Source organism: Peromyscus californicus, unplaced genomic scaffold, assembly GCF_007827085.1.
Source record: "Peromyscus californicus insignis strain IS unplaced genomic scaffold, ASM782708v3 Scaffold_7__1_contigs__length_154581171, whole genome shotgun sequence".
Lineage (NCBI taxonomy): Eukaryota > Metazoa > Chordata > Mammalia > Rodentia > Cricetidae > Peromyscus > Peromyscus californicus.
In genome coordinates, this window is record NW_026294595.1 from 99,559,413 (window position 1) to 99,570,183 (window position 10,771).

The 10,771-nt window shown below is 43.3% G+C and overlaps 1 protein-coding gene across 1 annotated transcript in view; it reads left to right on the forward strand.

Moving 5' to 3' along the window:
• Positions 1-10,771, forward strand: part of Slc12a1 (solute carrier family 12 member 1) — an 83,337-nt gene that overhangs the window by 32,370 nt on the left and 40,196 nt on the right. The window contains exons 10-14 of the mRNA XM_052725416.1: positions 4,815-4,966; positions 6,077-6,184; positions 6,570-6,693; positions 8,293-8,394; positions 10,324-10,479. Of these exons, the coding sequence (XP_052581376.1) occupies positions 4,815-4,966; positions 6,077-6,184; positions 6,570-6,693; positions 8,293-8,394; positions 10,324-10,479 (642 nt within the window). The remainder of the gene's footprint in view (positions 1-4,814; positions 4,967-6,076; positions 6,185-6,569; positions 6,694-8,292; positions 8,395-10,323; positions 10,480-10,771) is intronic.

Sequence of the window (10,771 nt, forward strand, 5' to 3'; positions counted from 1 at the left end):
CATCACAGCGTCCACAGAAGTGCGTGTCAGTTCACTTGGTTCTGAGCTGTCCCCTTCTCCACTGCTCTTTCCCATGCTCTCTCTTTGCCTCTTCCTTCCCACGTCACTTCCTGCTTCTGCTTTCCTATTTCCTGTGTCCCATTACTCTCTCTATTTCTCACCTCCCCTAATATCACGTCATCTTCTCTCATAATCTCCATTCTGGTTCTATGGCCTACAAACACATCACACACACACACGTATGTATAATTGTAAATCTAGGTTCTATATCTGAAAGAAAACATGCAGTATTTGTCTCTCTGAGGCTGGTTTGTTTCACTCAACATAATGATTTTCAAATGTGTCCGTTTTCCTGCCCCTGACATAATTTTATTTTCCTTTCTGGCAGCATAAAACTTCATTGTGTAGACATCACACATGTCCTCCATCCATTTGTATGTTGACAGACATTTAAGCTACTTCCATGTCCTGACTATTGTGGACAGTGCAGCAATAAACATGGATGTACACATATCTCTGAGATACATCTACTTAGAAGTTTTTGTGTATATAGCAAGGAGTCTATCTGGGTCTTATATTAAATCTATTTTTAGTTTCTTAGGAAATATTCACACTGGTTTCCATAGGGGCTACATAGGTTTACATTCCCACCAATAGTGACTAAGAGTTCATCTTTCCCCACATCCCTACCAGCATATGTTGTTTTCTTTTTCTAAATTTTATTTTTGATATTATACTCTAATTACATCATTCTCCCTCTGCTTTTTGTGTATGATACCCCTTTAAGCCTCTTCTGCAGCATGGGTTTGGCACACATCACACTCATGGTATGTGCCTATCTTTGGGGCCCTTATTTCTCCATCGATTTGAAAAGATAACTTTGCTGGGTATAGCAATCTTGGTCGACAGTTGTTTCCATTGGGGGCTTGGAATATCTCATTCCAAGCTTTCTTGGCTTTGGGAGTGGCCTGTGAGATGCCTGGTGTTGTTGTGTTGTTTCTGCCTTTGTAGATGAGTTGCCATTTCCCCCTTACAGCTTTGAAGATGGTTTTCTTTGCTATATATTTTCAGCATTTTGACATCATGGAGATTTCTTCTCTCGTTGTATCTATTTGGAGTTCTAAATGTTTCTGGTGCTGGAATATCTGTGTCTTTCTCCAAATTTGGAGAGTTTCTGGTATAATTTGGTAGATTCTTGATGTCTTTAGTGCTGGCCTCTTCTGTGTTGTAGGTTCTGAGTTTTAGTGTCTCAGAGCCCTTAGATGTGGTCATGCTTGTTTGCTACTGTGTTTCCTGTGCCGATATCTGACTGCCATGCTCCATCGACCCTAGCCTCCATCTCTGACATTCTTCCTTCTGCATGGCAGGTTTCTTGGTGACCGGGCCTGCTGGGTTTTTATTGGATTCAGTGAGTTTTTTTGTTTTCAATGCTTCTGGGTTTATTTGTTTTGCTTTTCAGAAATCTTCGTTTCCTTGCTGAGTTTTCCATGTTGCGGACTTGTCGCCCGTGTGGCTCATCATCTCCTTCATTTTGCTGCTTTTTTTGTTTGTTTTTCTATTTGCTGATGTTCCTCTCTACGGCCTGGATTAAATTCATCTGGTAGTTTGTATCTTCTTTTAGGTTATTGATCATTTTTACCAGAAAACCTAAATCATCATGCTGCATTTTGCACATCTCTGTATCTTTGGGTTTAGCACTCATGGAGTTACGATCTCTTGGAAATGTCATGCTGCTAGCTTTTTGACATTTCTTATGTTTGTGTGGTTAGTGCATCTCTTGGTTTAGATACCTCTTCTGGATTTTTTTTTTTTTTGGAGGGGGAGGTCTTTCTTAGTTAGCTACTTACTCTTGCGGTCTCATTCCCCACTACCAATGAAGGAGGAGATAAACCTCTCTATTAACAATAACATCAAACTACATGAGACACAAAAATCCACTTAAAATCAATTACAGTCACTAATACGTCACCAGCCACCATGAACTGAGAATGCCATTACATCAGAATGTGCTATAAATGAGAACTGAATGAGATGCAGGAAGAAGGTGAAGAAAGATGAGAAAAATAAAAGAAATAAGGTTAAAGAGCTAAAAGAAAAAGAAGGGGAGTGGAGAAAAGAACAAAAATAGAAAAAATGTAAAGGAAAAATATTTCACAATTGTCAAAAACAAAATTGAATAACTATAATAAAGAGGATAAAAATAAAAAAACATAGGAGTATTTTAAAAAGTCTGGGCTGGAGAGATGGCTAGGTAGGTGTTAAGAGCACCTGCTATTCTTGCAGAGGACCCAAGTTTGGTTCTCAGCACCCATGTTGGGCGGCTCACAACAGCCTGTAACTCCATCTCCAGGAGATCCAATGCCTGGGGCCTCTGTGAGCACCGACACCCATAAGCACACATCCCCACATAGACACACACAGACACATAATTGAAAACCTAAATCTTTTTTTAAAAGAAAAGAAAAAAGCTAATGAAGCAAATTCAAAATACTATGAAATGTAGAGAGGTATAGGGAAAAAAGGAAGGAGAGAAGGCCAGAAAAGAAACAAAGAAGGGAAAAATGTTGCCCCAAAGTGGGGACCAAAAAAATGCATAAAATAAGATGAATGTATGAAGAAAATAAATGTAAATATTAAAAAGTTTCAAAAGATATATAATACAGTGAACATACTGCTAAATATGCAGGACAGAAAAAAAAGGAATCACACAGTAGGGAAAATTATATTAGAATGTCTTCTGCCGGGTCTTCAGAATGGAAGGTGCTAGTTACAAGCGTTGGGGGAGGGCAGTCAGTTGAATCTGGACTCTTGTCTCTCCTCTGGTGTACACTGTTGCCTAGTCTGTACTGGACAAGCGCACGATGCCAGCATTCACTGTCTAGCAGCTGTTCTTCTTAGGGTACCAGGGGCCGCTGCTGGCCATTCTGTCCCTCTGTAAGCTGGACAGGTTCTCTCACTCTCCTGAGACTCCCAGGGCATAGACCTGATGTGCCTGTTCTAGCAGAAGGATGTCTCCTAAGTGCTCTGGGGATATGGGAGCAGCCACAGCACAGGGATGGGTGCACGTGGAAGACCTGACTTGGTACCGTCAAGGCCTCCCAAGCATTAATCATCTGGCAGAGGGTGCACCCCTACAACTTCTGAGTTTTGGGGCTCTAACACAGTGAACCACGGTTATCTTTAGAATTTCATCTACCTGTAAGCTTCAGAGGCATCAAACGCCAGATCCACATCCAGCTCTCTGCTGTCCACAACTACCTCCCTGGACCATTCCTCACCAATGGTTGTAACAGGCCCAAGGGAAGATCTTCATGATGCCTCCTAAGCCCCACTGCCCTGAATCCCATTGACAAAACAGCATTTTTCTCACCTCACCGATGCTGCCTCATCAGCTGGAGAAACCACTGTCTCTCCAAATACTACAACTGGATTTAAGCTCATGAGGGCTTTGGCTTGTGCTAGTGCTGGGGTGGGGCTGCCTGGCCCTCATCTAACTTATCTTTGAAAGTGGCTTCTGAGTCCCGTTACCCAGCCAGGGAACTGCACAAGTGAGGTTCCGCTGGGCTTGCTACTCGGTTCAGCCGTACATCTCTGTTCAGCTCTTTTCTTTTGTGGATTTCCAAAGCCTTGCCTAGATTTCTGTTTGGGATGAAGTCTAATTTTTTTATTCTGTTTTTTTTTTTTTCATCAGTGCTGACATAGGCAGAAACTATGCAACCATCTTACTGGGTGGTGCTATCTTTATCATTAAAGCAATTAAAATTACATATATGTGACCTGAACAAGAAGGCATCAATAGACATGCTAATGTGGATGGGGGTAGGAAAGCCCACAAAGCCTCAACGATAGGGATGGAGCTATAGGGAACGAAGGAATGCTGAGAGCGGAAGAAACAGTCTTCCTCAGAGAAGAGCACAGCAATTGGTAATCCAGTACTGTATGGCCAGCTCTGAAAACATACCAGCAAACAGTATTCAGACTGAGCACGTTGTATTCATGTGTTCAAAAATACACGCAAACACACACACACACACACACACACACACACACACACACACACACACACACAACAATTAAACAAAAAAGAGGCCATGAATTTTAAAGAGCAAGACAGGTGGGTATGTGAGAGGGTTTGGAGGGAGGACAGAAAAGGGAGGAAATGATATTATTACATTATAATCTCGAAAAAAAACATTTAAAATTACATCTAAAGTAGAATTACAACTCTGTTTCTAAAACACATGCAAAGAATTACCTGAAAGCAAGGCCACATTTTCTTAGTTATTAGATTTCTTAGTGCCATCTCTTGATTGCCACCTCTCAGGCAACAATAGTTATTAAAAATGGTGTGGTCACTAGAACTGAGCTAGATATGAGCTGTGTACATGTTATGCCAAAGCACGACCCATTTTAGGAGATCAGAAAATCAGAGTCTCAGTGCCCAAGCCTCCTACAAGATAGCCTCGGGAGTGAGGACCACCCAAGGCAGTGTGAGTAAAAACCAGGGTGCTCACAGGACTCAGAGGCTGGGAGCTCCAGAGGCTGTGTCTCAAGAATTGACAGTTTTCACAGGCTCTGAATATACATGTTCAGACTCAGTGCTGACTAAGCATGTTTTAGAACAAGACCCTCAGAGAGCAGGACGCTGACAAAGGCTGACAAGATGAGGAGATGATGTGGGGGTCAGGGATTTAGCTCAGTGCCACAGCGTTTGCTAGCATTTGCTTCACGAGCACAAGGCCCTGGGTTCTGTCCCTAGCACTGAAAAGGAACAAGGGGAAAAAAGCAATGACAGACAAACATTGTTCCCTCAGCGGCATGTGTGGTCCGAGACGCCACTGGAAGCATAAATGACACCATCGTTTCTGGGATGAATTGCAACGGATCTGCAGCCTGCGGGCTGGGCTACGACTTCTCGAGATGTCAACATGAACCATGTCAGTATGGACTGATGAACAATTTTCAGGTATGCACCTTGAGAGGGGTGATGTTTATTGCTATTGTCTGCATTTTCAGAATATCAAGTATAGTAAGGCTTCTGGATCTGCAATTGATTATATATTGATTGATCTGAATCAAGCAAGGAGCAGGTGGCATGGGAGAGAAAGAGATCATACAGGCATGGTGTGGTGGCAGTTCCCGTGCTTTTCAGGCACTGTGGTAAGGAGTCAATAGTGGTGTGAGCTGTACCACCAGGAGGGAGCACCACATTGCCCCATAGCTTCCAGTCAACTCTGTGAGATGCTGTGCTGGAATGGATATGCTAGCTAGAACTTGGAGTGCATTTTGTGTACAAGCTTTAGATTAGAAAAATCTAAGGTGGCCCCACATGGCCAAGAGACAGGGCAAGGAGAAATTGTGAATGAGAAACGGGGACAAAATGAGGGCCGAGCAACATGGGAAAGCACGGGACTCAAAACATACTAATTGTCCTACATGGTTGGTAAAGAGAGTAACGAGTAAATGGACTGAGAAGTCTGCATCTGTCTAATTTTAACAACCAACACAGACACATCAACTCAGCTGAAATCATCATTCCAAAATATGACTGAGGCAGATAGGCTCCTCATAATCATGGAAAATCTGTTCCCAGGGACCGAGTTGGTGCTGGTATCATTCTCATTGTGATTCAATTATGTCAAAAAATAAAGTCATGTTTAAAGAGCACAAGGAAAGCAAAGGTTTGGGAACTCTTTGATAGAAGAAAAAACAGTGCCTTTAAGAAGACTGGAGTCAGACAAGCTGTCCCCACACCTATTCAACACCACCCGCTGTGGGGTAGAGCTTCCTCCCACCAGAGCAAGAGGGAGCGCAGGGGAGACACTATGGGAGTCCTTGAAAGCACTCCCTTCTTTAGTTTTTCCAGTGTTTTCTAAATATTTTGTGGTGGGTGCTTGGTAAATAAAAAAGAGGTAAGTAGTACAATTCAAAAGTGAAGCAGTGGGAAAGCATTCATTAATTTATAAGAGTGTGAATCGCAGGAAGCGGAGAAGGAAAAAAGCGTGTTGAAGAACAATTAACTTTCGAACTGTTTGTTGGGTGAGCTGCCTTATCCGAAACCCTCTCTCTTCTCAAGGTCATGAGCATGGTGTCAGGGTTCGGCCCCCTCATCACCGCGGGGATCTTTTCCGCAACACTCTCTTCAGCCCTGGCCTCCCTCGTCAGTGCGCCCAAAGTATTCCAGGTAATGATACAGCCATGGAAGCGTGCGTGCGTGCGTGCGTGCGTGCGTGCGTGCGTGCGTGCGTGCGTGCGTGCGTGCGTGCGTGCGTGCGTGCGTGCGTGCGCTGTCTCCGCTGCCTGCGAAACACACTGAAATAGTGGCTCCCACCAGCCATCACTTTCCATCATTTTCTGCAACCGTTAATGTTTGTATCTGGCTCAAGTGCTGTGTCTGCCACATAGTCAAGATCGATTCCGATAATATAAAGAATGATGAGCCTCAGTGTTAACTTGCGCCTCGTATTGTGCATCGCTTAATCTTTCCCAAATCTTCTTTTCTGAATCACCTAGAGAAAACGACTGTGCATAGATATAAATGACAAATGTCTCCTCTTTTTTCCCATTAGGCTCTGTGCAAGGACAACATCTTCAAAGGACTGCAGTTCTTCGCAAAGGGTTATGGGAAAAACAACGAGCCCCTGAGAGGATACTTTCTCACTTTTGTGATAGCCATGGCATTCATTCTCATCGGTGGGTAGTTTTCTTGCACTGTTGAAAGCCAAAGATTCTTCATATGATTCGGGCTTTTGCTTTTAGCTTGAGAAATCAGCTGGTTTATCTTAAGACTCTGTCTGGAAATGCTAGCATCTGTCTAAGAAGGAAGCGAGAAATCTTTAGGTGAAGAGGGTATTTGAGGACGCGAGGGAGGCTGTAGGCTTTTGTCTGTTCTTGGAACCTGAGTGTTAGAAGCCCATCCAGCCAAATGCAACTGAACCCTTCCTCCAATTCAGTGTATCTTAACCATGGGAGACACACACGCCCCGCCCCCACCCTGCTCTATGCACCAGCCTGACAGCTCTAACCTGGCAAGCTGAATCGTTATGCCAGTGTTTTTTCACAGGTAGCTACTTGACCATCCGCTCAGAAGCACCAAGGTGTCTCTGAAAGTGCAGATCTTGCAGGTCCAAGCTTAGGGCTGCCGAGTTAGAGTCACTGAGGATTTGGAATCTGCTTTTTCACCCTCCCCTTCAAAGCGCTCCTAGACTTGCGTTTTTTGAGAACCACTTACCTGGACTATAATGTGGGTTTTCTTTCCCAAGCAAGCTAGAAGTAGCCACAAGGTCTTAAAAAGGTGTATTTGTCAGCTTCCACCATCCTTGTTCTCCCTTAAGGCCCAAACTAAGGGTTCTTCTTTGCATGTGAAACCCTGGGAACAGCTATAATATATGTGTCCTTATACGATGTCTATGAAGTTGGGGGGGGGGGGGGTGCTACATATAACTCCTACTAAATTGGTTAAACTTTTAAGAAATTAAATAAAAAATGGTTTATATAGAGAGATATTCCAGTAATACAATATAATGTTTAAGATTTCAAATTACTGCCCTCTGTTGCATTTAATGTTTCATTACATTTGTGTGTGTGTGTGTGTGCGCGCGCGCGCGCGCGCGCCGCGCGCGCGCGCGCGCCCGTACTAACATGTAGGTCAGAAGACACCTTGTGGGAGTTGGTTCTCTCCTTCCACGTGGGTCCCTGGGATCTAACTCATGGAGTCGGGTTTGGCAGCACACACCTTTACCTGCTGAGCCATCTTACCAGCCCCCTTCTTCTGCATTTAAATGATCACACAGTCAACTTTTTAAAAATGTACCTATTAAATTATCCCCTTTAAAATCATTGATTTAATGTAATGCCTACATAAAATTATCTCCTTAAACCTACATGAATTTCCATCCTACAGAGCCTTTTGACTGTTTGCATAGCAGATAAAGAATACAGGATTTGATGCATCCAAAATTGCCATAGAGTAACTCGTTATGCGCTTAGTCCTGGGATAGACAGAGGTCTGGAGTGTCTGTTTTCTGACTGGCAGGTTTTCTTGAGTCTCACTCCATGTCTCACTTGGAGAGAGAGAGAGAGAGAGAGAGAGAGAGAGAGAGAGAGAGAGAGAGAGAGAGAGAGAAAGGGAGGGAGAGAATCCTCAAAGAAAAATCACTAACTTCTTAAACTTTGACAGATTTTAGCTATGTTTCCAATTTCTGGAAAAAGTTGAGCTTCCAGGCCTTACCAGCTGTTCAGCCCCTACACTCGCTGCTCAGCTGTACATGTGCTATTCTGCTTCTCTTACAGCGGAGCTGAATGTCATTGCACCCATCATCTCCAACTTCTTCCTGGCCTCCTACGCACTTATTAATTTCTCCTGCTTCCATGCCTCGTACGCCAAATCTCCAGGTAAGCCAAAATGAGAAACATAGGCCCTAAGCAAACAGTTAGTTTGTCTCAATAAAATGAAATAAGTGTGAAAAGTGTTCAATCTGTGTTTTTATGTTTTCTTATATCTTAGTCGGCAGCATAATCTACTTTATTTTGGTGAGTTGGGGGATGACTTACGAAATAGAAAAAGAATCATATGAGCAATGGCCTTTTTGACCAACCGTAAAGTCAATTTTCTCCTGTGGCAATAAATTATTCATTGCAAGAGAAACCACATTTATTTCAGCAGTAGAAAAACACCACTATTTATTTCCAGGGTAAAAGTGACCACAGAAGTGGAATAAATGTATATATTTGAGACTTCCTCGCTATCAATTTGTTTCCTGCCCATGGTGCAGAAGAGAAGGATGAGCAGTTCCCATAATTACCTGCTGAGTGCAGGCAATGCAGATCGACCGCCATGCGCACGCCCAGGACATCGGTGCACAATTGGGCTCTGGTCTTAAATGGCTTAAAATTCCACACCCAAGAGTCTTCCTCTAGCTCACCATCCTTCAGCTCTTCTTTGCTTCCACTGCCCAATAAAATCCCTCTGTTGCTTCCAGAAAGTCATCTGATGGCTATATGACTCTCAGACTTTTCACCGTGAGGACTTCATCCAAGATACTAAATAAATACTCTCACGGTTTGCCGCCATCCTCAGCCTTATTGGCAGCGGGTTTGCAAAGGAGACTGGGGAGCCTGTGTCCACAAAAGGCTACCAAGTTATAGAAAGGGAGGCCAGGGAGCCTGTATCCACGCAGGGCTACTTGATTTTAGAAAGTAACTGCAGATTTTCAGTTTAGTGTGGTTGGTCTTTTAACATGAATCTGTGATCCCATGCCATGTTTTGCTATGATTTAAAAAAAAAAAAAAAAAAAAAAAAAAGCCGGTTACAGTAATTGTCAGAAGAGTGGAAAGGAGTAATGGGAAAGAGAGAAAGGGGGAAGAAAAATAGAAAAAAAAAACATATACAGGAAGATGCATGTAGATTCACAAACCCCAAATACGACTCTCCAAACCCACCCCACCTCCTCCCTGACCACCTGACCTCCGTCTGCTGTCTCTCAGAAGGAAGCAGAACTAAGAAAAGGTCTGGCTTTTCTAACAGTGTTCCTGGAGTGCTGTTTCCCTCTTGTGGCCATTGAGGAAATTGCTCCTCTAGACAGAGTTCCAAGGGATTTCAGTGACTCCAGATTTAAAGTCATATTCACCCACTGACCAAATGCGTCCTCCAGCTCAGGTTTTCCCATCCTGACCGAATGCTTTCCTAGTCTCCTTCACTTTGGAAAACTAATGAAACATGGAAGCCTGTGCGTATTATAACTGTGGCAGATACTTTATAAAACATAATGCTATGCATCTATTGGGTTTAAGGACCACTGGTAGAAACATTTCTCCTCTTCTATAAGATTCTTGCTTGTGAAGGATCAAACACTGTCCTCTTAGGACAATCGTAAGGCAGGCTGTTTCCATTGCTTTGCAAATGGAACAAAGGCCCACTTTTATGACTGACTCTTTCATAGACAGGATGTTCTTCCGCCCCACCTGTTGCCCAGACACCACTTTTTCCAACCTACCTTCTTCCTTTCCAATCCTGGTGGTGATTTGCTTAAGCTCTGGTAGTTTGGGAGGACAATCAGGACACATAGGAAGCACAGATGAGTCCAGTCTGTGACCATCTACTTTCCAGATGTTTCATATTTCCCAAATTTTACAGCATCATCTTTGGTACAAACAAGACTTTCAGATCAAGGATCCAAGATTAAAAAAAAAAAAAAACGTTAAGAGTTAGGAAATGCACCTAAAAACTTAAATTTTTATGCCAGAGGAAGACATATTATCTGCACTCCTATAATACAGAGTAGTGCAGTGGCAAAATGTTTCCTATGTGATGTTTCCTTCCAGGATGGAGGCCGGCGTACGGGATTTACAACATGTGGGTGTCTCTTTTTGGAGCAATTCTGTGCTGTGCAGTCATGTTTGTCATCAACTGGTGGGCAGCTGTCATCACCTATGTCATCGAGTTATCCCTCTATATCTATGTGACTTATAAGAAGCCAGGTAAGAGAACAAAGGCCTCCTAGGATGGGCTTCCGGCTCCCTCTATGCATCCATCGACTGTTTATCATGTAGCTTCCACAGGCTTACAAGTACTGTGTGCAAGGCAGTTTGTTTCAATGCTGCGTAATATAAGGACCACAGTAATTAAGAGCATGGAGCACTGTATATGCCACGCGCGCATGCGCGCGCGCGCACGCTCATTCAATCTGCACAGTACCGCTGCACATTTGATGGTATGAGGCTCAATTCAGAGGAGAAATTTCAGAGTTGATCACTCGCCAAAATAAAAGTC